The 22,798-nt window shown below is 38.1% G+C and overlaps 3 protein-coding genes across 3 annotated transcripts; all 3 read left to right on the top strand.

Annotated features, from left to right (window-relative positions):
* Window positions 1–1,204: 1,204 nt before the first annotated feature.
* Window positions 1,205–7,310, top strand: LOC119491576 (extracellular calcium-sensing receptor-like). The gene is made up of 9 exons (XM_037775717.1): window positions 1,205–1,329; window positions 1,633–1,927; window positions 2,097–2,183; window positions 2,415–2,684; window positions 2,893–3,099; window positions 3,214–3,483; window positions 5,863–6,087; window positions 6,184–6,307; window positions 6,397–7,310. The coding sequence occupies exons 1-9, from the start codon at window positions 1,220–1,222 to the stop codon at window positions 7,308–7,310; spliced, it is 2,502 nt and encodes an 833-aa protein (XP_037631645.1). The 5' UTR covers window positions 1,205–1,219.
* A 1,431-nt stretch (window positions 7,311–8,741) lies between these two features.
* LOC119491780 (extracellular calcium-sensing receptor-like) lies at window positions 8,742–12,796 on the top strand. The gene is given in 10 exon segments (XM_037775996.1): window positions 8,742–8,866; window positions 9,168–9,462; window positions 9,632–9,718; window positions 9,949–10,218; window positions 10,429–10,635; window positions 10,746–11,015; window positions 11,348–11,482; window positions 11,484–11,573; window positions 11,670–11,793; window positions 11,883–12,796. Coding segments are annotated over 10 exon segments (2,502 nt in total). The 5' UTR covers window positions 8,742–8,756.
* Window positions 12,797–14,297: 1,501 nt separating this feature from the next.
* Window positions 14,298–21,674, top strand: LOC119491575 (extracellular calcium-sensing receptor-like). Its single transcript, XM_037775716.1, has 9 exons — window positions 14,298–14,422; window positions 14,687–14,981; window positions 15,151–15,237; window positions 15,477–15,746; window positions 15,951–16,157; window positions 16,272–16,541; window positions 20,227–20,451; window positions 20,548–20,671; window positions 20,761–21,674. The coding sequence occupies exons 1-9, from the start codon at window positions 14,313–14,315 to the stop codon at window positions 21,672–21,674; spliced, it is 2,502 nt and encodes an 833-aa protein (XP_037631644.1). The 5' UTR covers window positions 14,298–14,312.
* The last annotated feature ends 1,124 nt before the right edge of the window (window positions 21,675–22,798 follow it).

The raw sequence follows: 22,798 nt of genomic DNA, 5'->3' as shown, positions 1-22,798 counted from the left end.
GTATGTGACTCTTATAGTTGTTCAAACATTTCCCCACAAAGAAGCATTTTGAAGCTACTTTCTGGAAAGTAAGACAAGTAATTTTGTCTGACACATTAAGGGAAACATTTATATATTTCAATAAGACAAGCAAATAGAATAGACGGCTTGAATTGAGATACCATTGTCTAAGCCAAGAACCATTACTCATACAGGTTGATCCTACATTACAACCTGAAAAACAGCTAAAACATTTTACAATATTTACAACATAATATTTAGAGTTTTTGCATTTGAGAAAAACAGCAAAATATCATCTGCATATAACGCAATTTAGTGCTTTTTTATTTCTAAGATTGATACCATTTATTCATCATTTTGAGTTCTAGCCTCTGTAAGTGGTTCATTAGAAAGATCGAACAGTAATGACTTGGTAAGCATTTGGTATTTGTTAAGTAATTTCACTCAAAATTTTATTTTTGTCTTAACATAAACACAAACTACGGCTGGTACACTGTGATCCTTGATCCACCTTTAAGCATTGCAAAAAGACATTCTCAAACATGTACACAAATGTAAGGTACATACATCACGTTTTACTGACACAATTAAATTATTGGATATGTAATAATAAGAGAATAAAAATAAAAGTAAAAAATTGATCAAGAATAAAGTCTTGTTCACTTGAGAAAGTGGGACTTAATCAATATTGACACCTCATTAATGCCATGTAGCTCATTACAATCCCCAGAAATGTCTGAAATGTTTTTTTAAAATAATAAACCAGTTGGGCAATCATTTTTCAATAGAAAAACAACAAAAGAAAAACATTAAAGTGATCTTAAATATATTTAGTATTGTTCAAGACATATTTGATGAAACACTTACTTATATGGCATAATAATAAAAAGAATGTTTAATATGTTATATTAACACAGTTAAATTTATATGTATATTATGTCCTGCCCCCATAGTCCTGATGGGTGGTGTTAAAGATTACATAATGATGTAAAGCATGCAAAGGCGATGGCATTGCCCTGCATATAAAATTAGGTAACCTGGTATGAAGAATATAAACATGTGTGAAGGGAGGAGGGCAGGTATGGGGGCTTTATCTGACACATATTTGCTCTTGTGTTTGTGTCTTACCTTGTTCTTTTTTTCTTCCTCCTCTTTATGCTCTGTGTCTTCCTCTCTTTCCCCATCTTGTAAATTACGGAGAAAATTTCATCTTAATGAAATGCACAAGCCTGGCGATGTGGTCCTCGGTGGACTGTTTGAGGTCCACTACACCTCTGTCTTCCCTGAGCGGACATTTACCTCAGAGCCACAACAGCCAAGCTGCCAAGGGTAAGTTTCACACACATGCAGCAGACAGCATGGATCTGTGCAAATGAGGTTGTCTGCCCAGATTATTGATGGTAAGGAAGAAAATGCCACTGTGCTGAAATGCTTATAAAATATGAGTAATCAAACTTTTCATGACAGTTTTAGTGATACTTTTAAAATATTAAAATGCAGCTGTTTGAAGTATATTATTGCAACAGTGTATTATATTATTATTATTGTAGGTTTAGTTGTATTGTATATATACCCAGTTGTCAGAGTGACATATTACTGTTTAGTGGTTAATAGTGACATTTTGTGTGTTAGCTTAGACACTCTAGGCTACAGGCTTGCCATGACCATGGCATTTGCCATTGATGAGATCAACAAGAACTCCCATCTGCTAACTAATGTGACTCTGGGATACAGTCTTTATGATAACTGTGGTGCGCTTGTTATTGGACTCAGTGGTGCCTTATCACTGGCAAGTGGCCAAGAGGAGCAGTTTCTGCTTCAAGAGAACTGTTTAGGGACCACTCCAGTCCTAGGCATTGTGGGTGATTCCTTCTCAACATTTTCTATAGCCACCTCCAATGTGCTAGGTTTATACAAAATGCCCATTGTAAGTATTCTATTTTGTATATTCTTTACTGCTACATCATATACAGTACTGTATTTGCATTAATGTAATCTTTAAAAGTGATACATTGTTGAAATATGAAAATGTTTTTGAGTGAGTCTGACTTGCATGAGATGGGTAACTTGAGTTTATACTCTATATTTCTTTACAGGTGAGTTATTTTTCCACATGTTCCTGTCTGAGTGATCGGCAACGGTTTCCATCCTTCTTTAGAACAATCCCAAGTGATGCTTTCCAGGTGAAACACCATTACCAAGTTGAGAACTGCAAACTATGTCTGTTTCAAGCAATACAGAAAGCGTATAGAAATTGCCCTTAATGAAACAAACCTTTTTTTTTCTCTTCATGGGATTAATTGAATGTGATTCCTTTGTGAAACATATGTAAATCTATAATTTATATAAATTTCAAAATAAATAGCAGTATACATTATAGCCAGTGCACTAATCCCCCAAATATATACACTTAGGTGCGTGCTATGATTCAGATTCTAAAACACTTTGGCTGGACTTGGGTGGGCCTTTTGGTCAGTGATGATGACTATGGACTCCATGTGGCCCGATCCTTTCAATCTGATCTGAAACAATCTGGTGGAGGTTGTCTGGCCTACTCAAAAGTTTTGCCCTGGGACAGTGATCCAAGTGAACTCAAGAGGATTGTACATTTGATAAAGACATCAACAGCTTATGTGGTCATGGTGTTTGCACATGAGATACACATGACTGATCTAATGGAAGAGGTTGGGATTAAAATATTGTATAATTTAGAAATCTGTGAATTAAAACAAATGTGACGGCACTTAATCACTTTTTCACATATGTGCTTATGGCTTTTAAAAATGACAGACAGAGGACTTCTTGCAGACAAATCAACATTTGCTACAAAACACACTAAAACTCTGAAATATAAGTCTGAAACATATATATTTTACAATATGCAATGCATAGGTGGTGAGGCAGAATGTGACTGGCCGGCAGTGGATAGCAAGTGAAGCCTGGACAGCAGCTACTGTGCTCCAGACCCCCCACCTCATGCCATACCTTGGTGGCACACTGGGCATTGCCATTCGTCGAGGAGAAATACCAGGACTCAGGGACTTCCTGTTAAGAATACGTCCTGACCTACACTACAACAACAGCTATGGAAATAGCATGGTAAGAGTTTAAACTTACAAATTGATCTAAATTATATAATAATATAAATATGACTATATGATAAATAATTATACTGTTATCTCTGTCGATACTGACTTTTTAAATTTATTTCAGGTGAGACAATTTTGGGAATACACGTTTCAGTGTAAATTTGATCCAGCAGGTTGGGTTGAAGCTGAGGGAGCACTATGCACTGGACAGGAAGATATTGAAAGTGTGGAGACTAAGTTTTTAGATCTTTCTATCCTCAGGCCTGAATACAATGTTTTCAAGGCTGTATATGCTCTGGCATATGCCCTCGATGACCTGCTGCGCTGTGTGCCAGGGAGAGGGCCCTTCAGCATGCACAGCTGTGCCAGTTTGCAAAGACTGGAGCCATGGCAGGTGAGAAATCAGTTTATTCTTCACCTGTTTATGTTTTTTAAAACAACTGCTACACCCTGAATTACTTGCTGAATGTCGTTTTGTGAGTATAGAACATTGTGAAAAAAGGCATTTTTTGAAAAAGAAAAAGAAATTACATTGGTAAGCTGGTGATTTCTGTAGCATTATTGCATGGAGCAGATTAATAATCAATCATTAATTAATATCAAAATATGTATATTTAATTAATAAATCAAAATTATGAATCATAAACATATGACTTGTTGTAAAAGTTGAAGGGGAGTGATGGCACTCAGCTTCAGATATCACACACAATTATTTTTTCTTTCAGAATTCAACCAGGTGCCACCCAATTTTGTAAAAACTGTGAAAAGTTAAAAATTTGATATTAATCAATTGAGTCTCCTAATCTCAGGGATGCTACGAAGTTCTTGGGCATTATGAACAGCTGGTTTATATACACACACATCAAATAACCAAGTTCTTTATAAATTAAATGTTTATTTAACCAACAACATGACTTAACTACTAACAGAGGATAATTGAATAAATGATAAAACAAAAGAAAAAGGAATAAATTCAATAAAGGATAAATTAAGGAATACAGTGAATACAACGATGAACCTTTCTGGATAGAAACTAATCAAATGTGACCAGGTGAATTTAGTGACTAATATCCCTCTGATTGAGATTGTCATTAGATGTTTGCCTATTAATTCAATTTATTTTTGGAATGAATGCACCCTTCAGCAGTTGAGAGTGTAAGAAGCACCAGGGAAGATTGTGAAGCATTTTCATATTCTAAATTTAGGGATGAGCCTAATTTAGGGTTAAAGCTTATTGATGGATTCCTCTATTATTCTATTAACTACTAACTTCTTAAACAAAACTTATTTATTAATTAACTCTACATTTGTTTAGTAGTCTAATCATCAAACTCTTTTACATCTGAAAATGTATTTATATCACATTCAGATGAGTAGGTGGGAAATTGTGCTATTTGGGGTGGTAATAGGTTCTGTCTGACCTCGGCATTTTGGGTGAACTCGGCTTGAGTCGTTTCCTCGGTGTGACTCGGCATGAATATTTTTTTTCCATCTCCATCACTCCATCTCTGATATAGTGGGTCTCTGTGGCATTTCTTCAACCCCCCTTCTCGTATCTGGAGGGGTCTCCTGGCATCATTGCCAGTTCAAAATGTCCTCTATTTCAAGTCTTTTCTTTTGAAAATGTCTCTTTTCCTCATAATGGCTGGAACCAAACTGCAGTGCACTTCATGTCTCAGCAGCTGACAGTTCAGCAATCAGGGCAGAGAGGCATAGCAGCGAAAGAGATGATCTGGCTTGCAGGATTCAGTGTTCTTTTAGCCATAGTTGGAGCATGTTCAAAGAGGTGTAGAAGAGACTTCTTCAGGTTCTCTTTTTAGATTGGCTGGATGTCAAACTCAGCATGTCGTGAGGTGTTGGACCGCCGGTGGGCATCCGGACCTCAAGACGGGCGAGAGGCCCTCTCCCCCCTTCTCTGGCCGGCAGGGGGAGGCATCAGAGTTCATGTAGAGCAAAACAACACAGGCGGGGAGACAGGAGCAGAACAAAAGACTCTCAATGTTGCTTGTAGTATTATGGGTCTCTGTTCAGGGTCTGGTATCACTGGTGTGTCCAGCTGACCACTCCCTCTCTAAAAACTCTTAAAGTTTTGATTCTGTATTTAAATTTCTTTTTCAGGATTAATACTAATTTGATTCACGTAATTAATTCTTCCCTATTTGACATCTGGACTTCATCTGCTGCAGAATTGTACCATACACCAATATGATATAAACCACTGAATAAAACCTGATCAATTGAATTAAAAAATAATTAACCAAGCAACAGAGAAGAGGGAGGGGTCACTATGAAACAGAAAGGCTGCTATCTCATCATCAGTTCATAAAGTCTTACTGGTAGGTCTTCACCAATTCTCTAAGTCTTTGGGAAGAAAAACAAATGTTAGACCCTTTAACCCGTACTTCAATAAACCTTCTCAAATGGTCAGGATGGGTTCTAAATTTTGGTTGTTTCTCCTCCGTAAGCTTAACCAGGCCGGTTGTAAATTAAAAGTCTAACCACTTAGTAGGGGAGAGGTCACATGCAGATTCTGAAAGAAGTTTGAAGAATTAGGGAATAATTTCACCATGTTAATTATTCTTCATCTTTCGATCATCATCGGTTACATTTAATTATTTTCTTTCAAAAGTAAAATATCAAATACTAAATGTAGCATGAGAAAACACATCATTTTGTTTTGTGAATTTAATGACTTCTATTCAACCAGTTAAACAAAATAATAACACATTTTGGAGTGTCTCAAACATTTTTTATTGCTATTATCCATTTGCAGCTTTTACATTATTTGGAAAAGGTCAACTTCACCACATCATTTGGTGACCAAATGTCATTTGATGAGAATGGTGATGCCTTACCAATATATGATATTGTGAACTGGCTGTGGCTTCCTGATGGAAAAACTAGAGTTCAGACTGTGGGCGAAGTTAGAGAGTCAGCCAAAGGTGAAGAACTCGCAATTGATGAAGACAAAATCTTCTGGAACTTTCAATCGAAAGAGGTTATTCCTGCTATTTCAGACACCTCTCATTATTGTATTGTAAACCTTAGCAGTGTATAATTTTAAAGAATGACAGATTTATTTTTCTTCTAACAGCCACCCCGGTCAGTGTGCAGTGAGAGCTGTCCTCCAGGTACCCGCATGGCCAGAAAGAAGGGGCAACCTGAGTGCTGTTTTGACTGTATCCCTTGTTCTGAGGGAAAGATCAGCAATGAAACTGGTGTGTATTCATATTTCAATATTTCTATTTCACTTTAAGGATAGTATTTACAGTATGTATGTATCTCACCATTTTCCCCTTTTTGTTAGACTCCAGGGAGTGCACTAGTTGTCAAGAGGACTTCTGGTCCAGCCCTCAGCGTGACCACTGTGTTCCTAAGAAAACAGAGTTCATTTCCTATCAAGAACCTTTAGGTATCTGCTTGACAACCACCTCATTGCTGGGAACCTTTATCTGTGCTGTTGTTCTGGCCATCTTCACCTATCATCGCAGTACACCCATGGTACGCGCAAACAATTCAGAACTGAGTTTTCTGCTTTTGGTGTCACTCAAACTATGTTTCCTGTGTTCGCTGCTGTTTATCGGCCGTCCCAGGCTGTGGACGTGCCAGCTGAGACATGCAGCATTTGGGATCAGCTTTGTGCTTTCTGTCTCATGTATTCTGGTAAAAACCATGGTGGTTCTGGCTGTGTTCAAGGCTTCCAAGCCAGGAGGTGGAGCCAGTCTGAAGTGGTTTGGTGCTGTGCAGCAAAGAGGGACAGTTTTAGCTCTTACCTTCATTCAGGCAGCAATCTGCACTGCTTGGCTTGTATCTGCCTCACCAGTTCCTCATAAAAACACTCAATACCACAATGACAAGATAGTTTATGAATGTGTAGTCGGCTCTAAAGTTGGTTTTGCAGTGTTACTGGGCTATATTGGCTTACTGGCCATCGTCAGCTTCCTGTTAGCATTTCTGGCGAGGAATCTTCCAGACAACTTCAATGAGGCCAAGCTCATCACTTTCAGCATGCTGATCTTCTGTGCTGTGTGGGTGGCCTTTGTCCCGGCTTATGTCAACTCCCCGGGCAAATATGCAGATGCAGTGGAGGTATTTGCCATCCTGGCCTCCAGTTTTGGTCTCTTGGTGGCACTATTTGGACCCAAATGTTACATAATCCTGCTGAGACCAGAGAGGAACACAAAGAAAGCAATCATGGGTCGAGGAACTACCAAGTCATAACAGTATAGCAGTAACAGTAAAACGATGAACTAGTCTGAAGCAGTATGTATTTATTCAGTAGAGATCTGTCGTTACTTCTATTACTAGAACTAATAAAGAAATGTTTGTGTAAAACGGATTCTTACTTTATTATTTCCCTTTTTGCCAGATCACATTCCCCAGAACTTTGAAAGGCTTTGCCTCAGTTTCCACCTGACTAAACCTCAAAGATGAAACTGCATTGTATGCGACTCTTGTAGTATAAATATTTCCTCCACAAAGGACAATTTTGAAGATACTTTCTGTAAAGTAAGACAAGTAATTTTGTCTGACACATTAAGGTAAATATTAATATATTTCAATAAGACAAGCAATTAGAAGACAGCTTGAATTGAGATACCACTGTCTAAGCCAAGAAGTATGACTCATACAGGTTGCTCTTACATTACAACCTGAAAAGCAGCTAAAGCAGTGTACAATATTTACATCAACAAATTTTGAGTTTTTGCATTTGAGAAAAACAGCAAAATATCATCTGCATATAATGTGATTCAGTGATTTTTTTTTAATTCTGAGACTGATCTCATTTATTAATCATTGTGAGGTCTAGCATTTGTACGTGGTTCATTAGAAAGATCAAACAGTAATTCCTTCGTGGGCTCCTCTCAAACTCAAGGATTCAAAAGACTCTGAAACACCTAATAAAATCCTCTATAACCCAAACTTGGTAAGCAATTGGTATTTGGGTATTTTCACTCAATGCTTTATTTTTTTATTTTTTATTTTTAAAGTAAACACAAAGTAGAGCTGGTACAGTGTGATCCTTGATCCAAATATAAGCATTACAAAAATACCCTCTCCAACACCTACACACACATTTGGTACATACAGTATATCAAGTTTCATTGACATAATTTAATGATGATGTGTTATAACAAGAGAATGAAAATAACAGTAAAAAAACAGAGAAAAAAAAGCGGTGTTCACTTGTGAAAAAGGGACTAAATCAATACTGACTCCTCATCAATGTCATGTAGCTCATTACAATCCCCAGACATTTACACAATGTTTTTAAATATTTAATATTGTTCATGGGATATTTGATGAAACCCTAACTTATATGGTATAACATTCACATGACGTTTAATATGTTATATTAACACAGTTCAATTTATATGTCTATTATGTCCTGCCCCCATAGCCCTGATGGGTGTTGTTAAAGATTAAACAATGATGTAAAGCATGCAAATGAGATGACATTGTCCTGCATATAAAATGAAGCAGCCTTGTATGAAGAATAGAAATATGTGTAAAGGGAGGAGGGCAGGTATGGGGGCTTTTTTTGACAAATATTTGCTCTTGTGTTTGTGCCTTATCTTGTTCTTTTTTTCTTCCTCCTCTTTATGCTCTGTGTTCTCCTCTCTTTCCCCATCTTGTAAATTACGGAGAAAGTTTCATCTTAATGAAATGCACAAGCCTGGCGATGTGGTCCTCGGTGGGCTGTTTGAGGTCCACTACACCTCTGTCTTCCCTGAGCGGACATTTACCTCAGAGCCACAACAGCCAAGCTGCCAAGGGTAAGTTTCACACACATGCAGCAGACAGCATGGATTAGTGCAAATGAGGTTGTGTGCCCAGATTATTGATGGTAAGGAAGAAAATGTCACTGTGCTGAAATGCTTATAAAATATGATTAATCAAACTTTTCATGACAGTTTTAGTGATACTTTTAAAATATTAAAATACAGCTGCTTGAAGAATATTATTGCAACAGTGTATTATATTATTATTATTATAGGTTTAGTTGTATTGTATATATACCCAGTTGTCAGAGTGACATATTACTGTTTAGTGGTTAATAGTGACATTTTGTGTTAGCTTTGACATTCTAGGTTTCAGGCATGCCATGACCATGGCATTTGCCATTGATGAGATCAACAAGAACTCCCATCTGCTACCTAATGTGACTCTGGGATACAGTCTTTATGATAACTGTGGTGCGCTTGTTATTGGACTCAGTGGTGCCTTATCACTGGCAAGTGGCAAAGAGGAGCAGTTTCTGCTTCAAGAGAACTGTTTAGGGACCACTCCAGTCCTGGGCATTGTGGGTGATTCCTACTCAACATTTTCTATAGCCACCTCCAATGTGCTAGGTTTATACAAAATGCCCATTGTAAGTTGTCTATTTTGTATATTCTTTACTGCTACATCATATACAGTACTGTATTTGAATTAATGTAATCTTTAAAAGTGATACATTGTTGAAATATGAAAATGTTTTTGAATGAGTCTGACTTGCATGAGATGGGTAACTTGAGTTTATACTGTATATTTCTTTACAGGTGAGTTATTTTTCCACATGTTCATGTCTGAGTGATCGGCAACGGTTTCCATCCTTCTTTAGAACAATCCCAAGTGATGCTTTCCAGGTAAAACACCATTACCAAGTTGAGAACTGCAAACTATGTCTGTTTCAGGCAATACAGAAAGCTTGTAGAAATTGTGTTTAATGAAACAAATTTTTTATTTTCTCTTAATGGCATTAATTGCCTGTGATTCCTTTGTGAAACATATGTAAATCTATAATTTATATGAATTTCAAACTAAATAGCAGTATACATTATAGCCAGTGCACTAATACCCCAATATATACACTTAGGTGCGTGCTATGATTCAGATTCTAAAACACTTTAGATGGACTTGGGTGGGCCTTTTGGTCAGTGATGATGACTATGGACTCCATGTGGCCCGATCCTTTCAATCTGACCTGAAACAATCTGGTGGAGGTTGTCTGGCCTACTCAGAAGTTTTGCCCTGGGACAGTGATCCAAGTGAACTCAAGAGGATTGTACATTTGATAAAGACATCAACAGCTTATGTGGTCATGGTGTTTGCACATGAGATACACATGACTGATCTAATAGAAGAGGTTGGGATTAAAATATTGTATAATTTAGAAATCTGTGAATTAAAAAAAATGTGACGGCACTTAATCACTTTTTCACATATGTGCTTATATGGTTTTTAAAAATGACAGACAGATGACTTGTTGCAGAAAAATCTATATTTGCCACAAAGCACATTAAAACTCTGAAATATAAGTCTGAAACATATATATTTTACAATATGCAATGAACAGGTGGTGAGGCAGAATGTGACAGGTCGGCAGTGGATAGCAAGTGAAGCCTGGACAGCAGCTACTGTGCTCCAGACCCCCCGCTTCATGCCGTACCTGGGTGGCACACTGGGCATTGCCATCCGTCGAGGAGAAATACCAGGACTCAGAGACTTCCTGTTACGGATACGTTCTGACCCAAGTGACAGCGACAACTATGGAAATAATATGGTAGTTTTCTATTACAAATTGATCAAAATTATATAATAATATAAATATGACTATATGATTTATAATTATACTGTAATCTCTGCCGATATCGACTTTTTCATATGTTTCAGGTGAGACAGTTTTGGGAATACACATTTCAGTGTAAATTTGATCCAGCAGGTTGGGTGGAGGCTGGGGGTGATCAATGCTCTGGACAGGAAGATCTAGAGAGTGTGGAGACTGAGTTGTTGGATGTTTCTTATCTCAGACCTGAGTACAATATTTACAAGGCTGTGTATGCTCTGGCGTATGCCCTTGATGACCTGCTGCGCTGTGTGCCAGAGAGAGTGCCTTTCAGCATGAACAGCTGTGCCACTTTACAAAGACTGGAGCCATGGCAGGTGGGATATCAGCTTACAGTTCACCTGTTTATGTTTTGAAAACAGCTTCTACACCTTGAATTACTTACTGAATATAGATTTTTGTGAGTATAAAATATTGAGGAAAAAAAGACACATTTTGTAAAAGAAAATGACATTGGTAAGCTGGTGATTTCATTATTTTCTTTCAAAAGTAAAATATTTAAAACTAGATATATCAGGAGAAAACACATCCCCACTTTGTAATGTGACTGTGATGACTGCTACTTAATTAGTTAAACAAAACAACAACGCATTCTGGGGTGTCTCAATACTTTGATGACACTTTTTATATTTTTATTATCCACTTGCAGCTTTTACATTATTTGGAAAAGGTCAACTTCACCACACCATTTGGTGACCAAGTGTCATTTGATGAGAATGGTGATGCCTTACCAATATATGATATTGTGAATTGGCTTTGGCTCCCTGATGGAAGAACAAACGTTTCAGAGTGTTGGCATGGTTAAAGAGTCAGCCAAAGGTGAAGAACTTGCAATTGATGAAGACAAAATCTTCTGGAACTTTCAATCGAAAGAGGTTATTCCTGCTATTTCAGACATCTCTCATTTTTGTATTGTAAACCTTAGCAGTGTATCATATTAAAGAATGACAGATTTATTTTTCTTCTAACAGCCACCCCGGTCAGTGTGCAGTGAGAGCTGTCCTCCAGGTACCCGCATGGCCAGAAAGAAGGGGCAACCTGAGTGCTGTTTTGACTGTATTCCTTGTTCTGAGGGAAAGATCAGCAATGAAACTGGTGTGTATTCATATTTCAATATTTCTATTTCACTTCAAGGATAGTATTTACAGTACGTATGTATCTCACCATTTTCTCCTTTTCGTTAGACTCCAGGGAGTGCACCAGTTGTCCAGAGGACTTCTGGTCCAGCCCCCAGCGTGACCACTGTATTCCTAAGAAAACAGAGTTCCTCTCCTATCAAGAGCCTTTAGGTATCTGCTTGACAACCACCTCATTGCTGGGAACCTTTATCTGTGCTGTTGTTCTGGGCATTTTCACCTATCATCGCAGTACACCCATGGTACGCGCAAACAATTCAGAACTGAGTTTTCTGCTTTTGGTGTCACTCAAACTATGTTTCCTGTGTTCTCTGCTGTTTATCGGCCGTCCCAGGCTGTGGACGTGCCAGCTGAGACATGCAGCATTTGGGATCAGCTTTGTGCTTTCTGTCTCATGTATTCTGGTAAAAACCATGGTGGTTCTGGCTGTGTTCAAGGCTTCCAAGCCAGGGGGTGGAGCCAGTCTGAAGTGGTTTGGTGCTGTGCAGCAGAGAGGGACTGTTTTAGCTCTTACCTTCATTCAGGCAGCAATCTGCACTGCTTGGCTTGTATCTGCCTCACCAGTTCCTCATAAAAACACTCAATACCACAATGACAAGATAGTTTATGAGTGTGTAGTCGGGTCTACAGTTGGTTTTGCAGTGTTACTGGGCTATATTGGCTTACTGGCTATCCTCAGCTTCCTGTTAGCATTTTTGGCAAGGAATCTTCCAGACAACTTCAATGAGGCCAAGCTCATCACTTTCAGCATGCTGATCTTCTGTGCTGTGTGGGTGGCCTTTGTCCCGGCTTATGTCAACTCCCCGGGCAAATATGCAGATGCAGTGGAGGTATTTGCCATCCTGGCCTCCAGTTTTGGTCTCTTGATGGCACTGTTTGGACCCAAATGTTACATAATCCTGCTGAGACCAGAGAGGAACACAAAGAAAGCAATCATGGGTCGAGGAACTACCAAGTCATAACAGTATAGCAGTAACAGTAAAACGATGAACTAGTCTGAAGCAGTATGTATTTATTCAGTAGAGATCTGTCGTTACTTCTATTACTCGAACTAATAAAGAAATGTTTGTGTAAAACGGATTCTTACTTTATTATTTCCCTTTTTGCCAGATCACATTCCCCATAACTTTGAAAGGCTTTGCCTCAGTTTCCACCTGACTAAACCTCAAAGATGAAACTGCATTGTATGTGACTCTTGTAGTATAAATATTTCCTCCACAAAAGACAATTTTGAAGATACTTTCTGTAAAGTAAGACAAGTCATTTTGTCTGACACATTAAGGTAAATATTAATATATTTCAATAAGACAAGCAATTAGAAGACAGCTTGAATTGAGATACCATTGTCTAAGCCAAGAAGCATGACTCATACAGGTTGCTCTTACATTACAACCTGAAAAGCAGCTAAAGCAGTGTACAATATTTACATCAACAAATTTTGAGTTTTTGCATTTGAGAAAAACAGCAAAATATCATTTGCATATAATGTGATTTAGTGATTTTTTTTATTTCTGAGACTGATCTCATTTATTAATCGTTGTGAGTTCTAGCATCTGTACGTGGTTCATTAGAAAGATCAAACAGTAATTCCTTCGTGGGCTCCTCTCAAACTCAAGGATTCAAAAGTCTCTGAAACACCTAATAAAATCCTCTAAAACCCAAACTTGGTAAGCAGTTGGTATTTGAGTATTTTCACTCAATGCTTTATTTTTTTATTTTTTATTTTTAAAGTAAACACAAAGTAGAGCTGGTACAGTATGATCCTTGATCCAAATATAAGCATTACAAAAATACCCTCTCCAACACCTACACAAACATTTGGTACATACAGTATATCAAGTTTTATTGATATAATTGAATGATTATGTGTTATAACAAGAGAATGAAAATAACAGTAAAAAAATAGAGAAAAAAAAGCAGTGTTCACTTGTGAAAAAGGGACTAAAATCAATACTGACTCCTCATCAATGCCATGTAGCTCATTACAATCCCCAGACATTTAAAAATTGTTTTTAAATAATAAACAAGTTGGGCAATACTTTTTCAATAGAAAAACAAAAGAAGAAAAACATTAAAGTAATTTTAAAAATATTTAATATTTTTCATGGGATATTTGATGAAACCCTTACTTATATGGTATAACATTCACATGACGTTTAATATGTTATATTAACACAGTTAAATTTATATGTCTATTATGTCCTGCCCCCATAGCCCTGATGGGTGGTGTTAAAGATTAAACAATGATGTAAAGCATGCAAAGGAGATGACATTGTCCTGTATATAAAATTAAGCAGCCTTGTATGAAGAATAGAAACGTGTAAAGGGAGGAGGGCAGGTATGGGGGCTTTTCTTGACACATATCTGCTCTTGTGTTTGTGTCTTACCTTGTTCTTTTTTTCTTCCTCCTCTTTATGCTCTGTGTCCTCCTCTCTTTCCCCATCTTGTAAATTACGGAGAAAGTTTCATCTTAATGAAATGCACAAGCCTGGCGATGTGGTCCTCGGTGGGCTGTTTGAGGTCCACTACACCTCTGTCTTCCCTGAGCGGACATTTACCTCAGAGCCACAACAGCCAAGCTGCCAAGGGTAAGTTTCACACACATGCAACAGATAGCATGGATCAGTGCAAATGATGCTGTCTGCTCAGAGTATTCATGGAAAGGAAAAAAATGTTGCTTTGCTGAAATGCTTATAAAATATGAGTAGAACTTTACATGTTTTACAAGTAGAAAGCATGTTATTGCAACAGTGTGATATATTATTATTATAGGTTTAGTTATATTGTATATCTACCCAGTTGTCAGTGACATATTACTTTTTAGTGGTTAATAGTGACATTTTGTGTGTTAGCTTTGACACTCTAGGCTACAGGCTTGCCATGACCATGGCATTTGCCATTGATGAGATCAACAAGAACTCCCATCTGCTACCTAATGTGACTCTGGGATACAGTATTTATGATAACTGTGGTGCGCTTGTTATTGGACTCAGTGGTGCATTTTCACTGGCAAGTGGTCGAGAGGAGCAGTTTCTGCTCCAGGAGAACTGTTTAGGGACCCCTCCAGTCCTAGGCATTGTGGGGGATGCCTACTCAACATTTTCTATTGCCTACTCCAATATGCTAGGTTTATACAAAACGCCCATTGTAAGTTTTCTATCTTCTATCTTTTTAACTGCTGTATTATATAAAGTACTTCATTTGAATTAATGTCATCTTTAAAAGTGATACATTGTTGAATTATGAAAATAGTTTTGACTGGTTCTGACTTGCATGAGATGGATAACTTGAGTTTATACTGTATATTTCTTTACAGGTGAGTTATTTTTCCACATGTTCCTGTCTAAGTGATCGGCAACGGTTTCCATCCTTCTTTAGAACAATCCCAAGTGATGCTTTCCAGGTGAAACACCATTACCAAGTTGAGAACTGTAAACTATGTCTGTTTCATGCAATACAGAAAGTTTGTAGAAATTGCCCTTAATGAAACAAACCTTTTATTTCTCTTCATGGGATTAATTGAATGTGATTCTTTTGTGAAACATATGTACTGTAAATCTATATTTTTTTATGAATTACAAATAAGAAAATGGTATTTGTTATAATCTGTACATTAATCCCTTCACACCAATATCCACTTAGGTGCGTGCTATGATTCAGATTCTAAAACACTTTGGCTGGACTTGGGTGGGCCTTTTGGTCAGTGATGATGACTACGGACTCCACGTTGCCCGATCCTTTCAATCTGACCTAGCGCAATCTGGTGGAGGTTGTCTGGCCTACTCAGAAGTTTTGCCCTGGGACAGTGATCCAAGTAAACTCAAGAGGATTGTACATTTGATAAAGACATCAACAGCTTGTGTGGTCATGGTGTTTGCACATGAGATACACATGATTGAGCTATTGGAAGAGGTTGGGATTAAAATATAGTATCATTTTTAAATCTGTGATTTTAAAAAGTGACAGCACTTAATGACTTTTTCACATATGTGCTTATGGCTTTTAAAAATCCAGACAGAAGAATTGTTGCAGACAAATCAACATTTGCTACAAAACACACTAAAACTCTGAAATATAGGTCTGAAACATACATGTTTTATAATATGCAATGCATAGGTGGTGAGGCAGAATGTGACTGGCCGGCAGTGGATAGCAAGTGAAGCCTGGACAGCAGCTACTGTGCTCCAGACCCCCCACCTCATGCCATACCTGGGTGGCACACTGGGCATTGCCATTCGTCGAGGAGAAATACCAGGACTCAGGGACTTCCTGTTAAGAATACGTCCTGACCTACACTACAACAACAGCTATGGAAATAGCATGGTAAGAGCTTAATCTTACAAATTGATCTAAATTATATAATAATATAAATATGACTATATGATAAATAATTATACTGTTATCTCTGTCGATACTGACTTTTTAAATTTATTTCAGGTGAGACAATTTTGGGAATACACGTTTCAGTGTAAATTTGATCCAGCAGGTTGGGTTGAAGCTGAGGGAGCACTATGCACTGGACAGGAAGATATTGAAAGTGTGGAGACTAAGTTTTTAGATCTTTCTATCCTCAGGCCTGAATACAATGTTTTCAAGGCTGTATACGCTCTGGCATATGCCCTTGATGACCTGCTGCGCTGTGTGCCAGGGAGAGGGCCCTTCAGCATGCACAGCTGTGCCAGTTTGCAAAGACTGGAGCCATGGCAGGTGAGAAATCAGTTTATTCTTCACCTGTTTATGTTTTTTAAAACAACTGCTACGCCCTGAATTACTTGCTGAATGTTGTTTTGTGAGTATAAAACATTGTGAAAAAAGGCACATTTTGAAAAAAATAAAAAAATTACATTGGTAAGCTGGTGATTTCTGTAGCATTATTGAATGGAGCAGATTAATAATCAATCATTAATTAATATCAAAATATGTATATTTAATTAATAAATCAAAATTATTAATCATTAAACATATGACTTGTTGTAAAAGTTGAAGGGGAGTGATGGCACTCAGCTTCAGATATCACACACAATTATTTTTACTGTCAGAATTTAACCAGGTGCCACCCAATTTTGTAAAAACTGTGAAAAGTTAAGTTATATTAATCAATTGAGTCTCCTAATCTCAGGGATGCTACGGAGTTCTTGGGCATTGTGAACAGTTGTTTTATATACGGACACATCAAATAACCAAGTACTTTATAAATTAAATGTTTATTTAACTAACTACATGACTAAACTACTAACAGAGGATAATTGAATAAATGATAAAACAAAAGAAAAAGGAATAAATTCAATAAAGGATAAATGAAGGATTAGAGTGAATACAACGATGAACCTTTCTGGATAGATATTAATCAAATGTGACCAGGTGAATTTAGTGACTAATATCCCTCTGATTGAGTTTGTCATTAGACGTTTGCCTATTAATTCAATTTATTTTTGGAATGAATGCACCCTTCAGCAGTTGAGAGTGTAAGAAGCACCATGGAAGATTGTGACGCAGTTTCATATTCTAAATTTAGGGATGAGCCTAATTTAGGGTTAAAGCTTATTGATGGACTCCTCTATTATTCTATTAACTACTAACTTCTTAAAGAAAACATATTTATTAATTAACTCTACATTTGTTTAGTAGTCTAATCATCAAACTCTTTAACATCTGAAAATGTATTTATATCACATTCAGATGAGTAGGTGGGAAATTGTGCTTTTTGGGGTGGTAATAGGTTCTGTCTGACCTCGGCATTTTGGGTGAACTCGGCTTGAGTCGTTTCTCTCCATCATCTTGAGTCGTTTCCTCGGTGTGACTCGGAATGAATATTTTTTTCCATCTCCATCACTCCATCGCTGATATAGTGGGTCTCTGTGCCATTTCTTCAACCCCCCTTCTCGTATCTGGAGGGGTCTCCTGACATCATTGCCAGTTCAAAATGTCCTCTATTTCAAGTCTTTTCTTTTTAAAGTCTCTTTTCCTCATAATGGCTGGAACCAAACTGCAGTGCACTTCGTGTCTCAGCAGCTGACAGGTCAGCAATCAGGGCAGAGAGGCGTAGCAGCGAAAGAGATGATCTGGCTTGCAGGATTCAGTGTTCTTTTAGCCATAGTTGGAGCATGTTCAAAGAGGTGTAGAAGAGACTTCTTCAGGTTCTCTTTTTAGATTGGCTGGATGTCAAACTCAGCATGTCGTGAGGTGTTGGACCGCCGGTGGGCATCCGGACCTCAAGACGGGCGAGAGGCCCTCTCCCCCCCTTCTCTGGCCGGCAGGGGGAGGCATCAGAGTTCATGTAGAGCAAAACAACACAGGCGGGGAGGCAGGAGCAGAACAAAAGACTCTCAATGTTTCTTGTAATATTATGGGTCTCTGTTCAGGGTCTGGTATCACTGGTGTGTCCAGCTGACCACTCCCTTCTAAAAACTCTTAAAGTTTTGATTCTGTATTTAAATTTCTTTTTCAAGATAAATACTAATTTGATTCACGTTATTAATTCTTCCCTATTTGACATCTGGACTTCATCTGCTGCAGAATGGTACCATACACCAATATGATATAAACCACTGAATAAAACCTGATCAATTGAATTAAAAATGAATTAACCAATTACACACCATATACAACCTTGTTATCATAAAATGTAGGTATACAAACACTACAACAGACAGGCCTGTTTTTGTTGAAATATATGTGCACTTATTACACAGTAAGTGAAGGGATAAGATTAATCTGATCATATCAAAACAGTCAGTCCGGGTGAGAGCAACAGAGAAGAGGGAGGGGTCACTCTGAAACAAATAGGCTGCTATCTCTGTGGCCCTTTTCAGACGTGGCATAAACATGCGTCTTGAGTGATCCGATCACAAGTGGACAGCTTTAAGTACGTCTGTTCACACCTGGCATTAGAATGCGTCTCCACATGCGTCTCCACATGCGTCGCCAGTGCCCACTTGTGATTAGATCTCACTTCCCCACTCTATATGCTAATGAACACGTAGTAAACACATGGCTAATACAGCACACGTTGTGGCGTAATATTACAGGAATGTCAGTAGTAATATTTTACATATTTGTGATTTCTGGTACATTTTAATAACATCAAAATAAAAAGTTATTATCTACCGGCAGTCCCACAGGACCTCCATGTCACCAACACCGCTGTCTTTGCCAGGCAACAGCGGGGTTCAGAGCTTCAGAGAGCCGGGGATGAGAGCAAGCGAGCGGGTGGGCGGGTGTCAGCTCCATGCAAAGCAACAGAACAAGATCATAGGCACATCTCTGACAGTGTGATAATATTGCACTTCCTGTGCCTAGTCTGATAGTCTGTAGATATGTAGTCTATAAATAAGATATTGGAATAAAATAAAGTTGTATCAACAGAATACAGCAGAGCACAGAAGCCTTTTCCATGCAGCGAGGCAGACAAACTCTTGCGTCTGCCTGTCTATTCACATGAGGAGCACAGTGAGACCCCGCGGATCCCAGCGGGACATTACATAAGTAGGCAGTCCTAATGTGGCCCAGGACACATTTGCGTACACCCTGCTAAAAGAATGTGGCCATATGTGGCCCAGACCCCCTCTGAATGTGGTCTGAGCGATCGTATCTCAATGCATCCTCAATGCGTCTTGAGTGCGTCCACACTTGTACTTAGAGCTGTCCTCTTGTGATCGGATCACTCAGGACGCATGTTAATACCAGGTTATTAGAACATATATTTGCTCAGCATCACATATCAATTAGTATAGTAGTAGCAGTACATATTCATTTGCGTTTGATGTCAGTTTTATTTAGTCTCATTTTGGATGTCTGTTTGTGTGACTGTGAATATGTCTCAGGAATGTAGAGAGCCATAAAACCGAGGAAGATAAGGACTTAAAACTCCTTTCTATCTTCATATAGTTTCTCCAATTTGAATGGCAGAATTAGTTTTAATCTGATTCTCATCATCAGTTCATAAAGTCTTACTGGTAGGTCTTCACCAATTCTCTAAGTCTTTGGGAAGAAAAACAAATGTTAGACCCTTTAACCCGTACTTCAATAAACCTTCTCAAATGGTCAGGATGGGTTCTAAGTTTTGGTTGTTTCTCCTCCGTAAGCTTAGCCAGGCCGGTTGTAAATAAAAAGTCTAACCACTTAGTAGGGGAGAGGTCACATGCAGATTCTGAAAGAAGTTTGAAGAATTAGGGAATAATTTCACCATGTTAATTATTCTTCATCTTTCGATCATCATCGGTTACATTTCATTATTTTCTTTCAAAAGTAAAATATCAAATACTAAATATAGCATGAGAAAACACATCATTTTGTTTTGTGACTGTAATGACTTCTATTCAACCAGTTAAACAAAATAACAACACATTTTGCAGTGTCTCAAACATTTTTTATTTCTATTATCCATTTGCAGATTTTACATTATTTGCAAAAGGTCAACTTCACCACACCATTTGGTGACCAAGTGTCATTTGATGAGAATGGTGATGCCTTACCAATATATGATATTGTGAATTGGCTTTGGCTCCCCGATGGAAGAACAAAGGTTCAGAGTGTGGGCGAAGTTAGAGAGTCAGCCAAAGGTGAAGAACTCGCAATTGATGAAGACAAAATCTTCTGGAACTTTCAATCGAAAGAGGTTATTCCTGCTATTTCAGACACCTCTCATTTTTGTATTGTAAACCTTAGCAGTGTATCATATTAAAGAATGACAGATTTATTTTTCTTCTAACAGCCACCCCAGTCAGTGTGCAGTGAGAGCTGTCCTCCAGGTACCCGCATGGCCAGAAAGAAGGGGCAACCTGAGTGCTGTTTTGACTGTATCCCTTGTTCTGAGGGAAAGATCAGCAATGAAACTGGTGTGTATTCATATTTCAATATTTCTATTTCACTTTGAGGATAGTATTTACAGTATGTATGTATCTCACCATTTCCCCCTTTTTGTTAGACTCCAGGGAGTGCACCAGTTGTCAAGAGGACTTCTGGTCCAGCCCTCAGCGTGACCACTGTGTTCCTAAGAAAACAGAGTTCCTTTCCTATCAAGAACCTTTAGGTATCTGCTTGACAACCACCTCATTGCTGGGAACCTTTATCTGTGCTGTTGTTCTGGCCATCTTCACCTATCATCGCAGTACACCCATGGTACGCGCAAACAATTCAGAACTGAGTTTTCTGCTTTTGGTGTCACTCAAACTATGTTTCCTGTGTTCGCTGCTGTTTATCGGTCGTCCCAGGCTGTGGACGTGCCAGCTGAGACATGCAGCATTTGGGATCAGCTTTGTGCTTTCTGTCTCTTGTATTCTGGTAAAAACCATGGTGGTTCTGGCTGTGTTCAAGGCTTCCAAGCCAGGAGGTGGAGCCAGTCTGAAGTGGTTTGGTGCTGTGCAGCAAAGAGGGACAGTTTTAGCTCTTACCTTCATTCAGGCAGCAATCTGCACTGCTTGGCTTGTATCTGCCTCACCAGTTCCTCATAAAAACACTCAATACCACAATGACAAGATAGTTTATGAATGTGTAGTCGGCTCTAAAGTTGGTTTTGCAGTGTTACTGGGCTATATTGGCTTACTGGCCATCGTCAGCTTCCTGTTAGCATTTCTGGCGAGGAATCTTCCAGACAACTTCAATGAGGCCAAGCTCATCACTTTCAGCATGCTGATCTTCTGTGCTGTGTGGGTGGCCTTTGTCCCGGCTTATGTCAACTCCCCGGGCAAATATGCAGATGCAGTGGAGGTATTTGCCATCCTGGCCTCCAGTTTTGGTCTCTTGGTGGCACTGTTTGGACCCAAATGTTACATAATTCTGCTGAGACCAGAGAGGAACACAAAGAAAGCAATCATGGGTCGAGGAACTACCAAGTCATAACAGTATAGCAGTAACAGTAAAACGATGAACTAGTCTGAAGCAGTATGTATTTATTCAGTAGAGATCTGTGGTTACTTCTATTACTAGAACTAATAAAGAAATGTTTGTGTAAAACAGATTCTTACTTTATTATTTCCCTTTTTGCCAGATCACATTCCCCAGAACTTTGAAAGGCTTTGCCTCAGTTTCCACCTGACTAAACCTCAAAGATGAAACTGCATTGTATGTGACTCTTGTAGTATAAATATTTCCTCCACAAAGGACAATTTTGAAGATACTTTCTGTAAAGTAAGACAAGTAATTTTGTCTGACACATTAAGGTAAATATTAATATATTTCAATAAGACAAGCAATTAGAAGACAGCTTGAATTGAGATACCATTGTCTAAGCCAACAAGCATGACTCATACAGGTTGCTCTTACATTACAACCTGAAAAGCAGCTAAAGCAGTGTACAATATTTACATCAACAAATTTAGAGTTTTTGCATTTGAGAAAAACAGCAAAATATCATCTGCATATAATGTGATTCAGTGATTTTTTTAATTCTGAGACTGATCTCATTTATTAATCATTGTGAGGTCTAGCATCTGTACGTGGTTCATTAGAAAGATCAAACAGTAATTCCTTTGTGGGCTCCTCTCAAACTCAAGGATTCAAAAGTCTCTGAAACACCTAATAAAATCCTCTATAACCCAAACTTGGTAAGCAATTGGTATTTGAGTATTTTCACTCAATGCTTTATTTTTTTATTTTTTATTTTTAAAGTAAACACAAAGTAGAGCTGGTACAGTATGATCCTTGATCCAAATATAAGCATTACAAAAATACCCTCTCCAACACCTACACAAACATTTGGTACATACAGTATATCAAGTTTCATTGACATAATTTAATGATTATGTGTTATAACAAGAGAATGAAAATAACAGTAAATAAACAGAGAAAAAAAAGCGGTGTTCACTTGTGAAAAAGGGACTAAATCAATACTGACTCCTCATCAATGCCATGTAGCGCATTACAATCCCCAGACATTTACACAATGTGTTTAAATAATAAACAAGTTGGGCAATAATGTTTCAATAGAAAAACAAAAGAAGAAAAACATTAAATTAATTTTAAAA

This window comes from Sebastes umbrosus, chromosome 7 (assembly GCF_015220745.1).
Source record: "Sebastes umbrosus isolate fSebUmb1 chromosome 7, fSebUmb1.pri, whole genome shotgun sequence".
In the NCBI taxonomy this organism is placed as follows: domain Eukaryota; kingdom Metazoa; phylum Chordata; class Actinopteri; order Perciformes; family Sebastidae; genus Sebastes; species Sebastes umbrosus.
This window is presented reverse-complemented; position numbering and strand designations above follow the sequence as displayed.

What these genes read in the sequence shown, in the direction of transcription:
- LOC119491576 (XM_037775717.1), top strand. Translation starts at nt 1,220, where the DNA reads ATGCACAAGCCTGGCGATGTGGTCCTCGGTGGACTGTTTGAGGTCCAC. An exon ending in CAACAGCCAAGCTGCCAAGG is followed by an intron (nt 1,330 to 1,632) that starts GTAAGTTTCACA and finishes TTTGTGTGTTAG; the next exon opens with CTTAGACACTCTAGGCTACA. An exon ending in AAAGATCAGCAATGAAACTG is followed by an intron (nt 6,308 to 6,396) that starts GTGTGTATTCAT and finishes CCTTTTTGTTAG; the next exon opens with ACTCCAGGGAGTGCACTAGT.
- LOC119491575 (XM_037775716.1), top strand. Translation starts at nt 14,313, where the DNA reads ATGCACAAGCCTGGCGATGTGGTCCTCGGTGGGCTGTTTGAGGTCCAC. An exon ending in TGATTGAGCTATTGGAAGAG is followed by an intron (nt 15,747 to 15,950) that starts GTTGGGATTAAA and finishes TGCAATGCATAG; the next exon opens with GTGGTGAGGCAGAATGTGAC. An exon ending in AAAGATCAGCAATGAAACTG is followed by an intron (nt 20,672 to 20,760) that starts GTGTGTATTCAT and finishes CCTTTTTGTTAG; the next exon opens with ACTCCAGGGAGTGCACCAGT.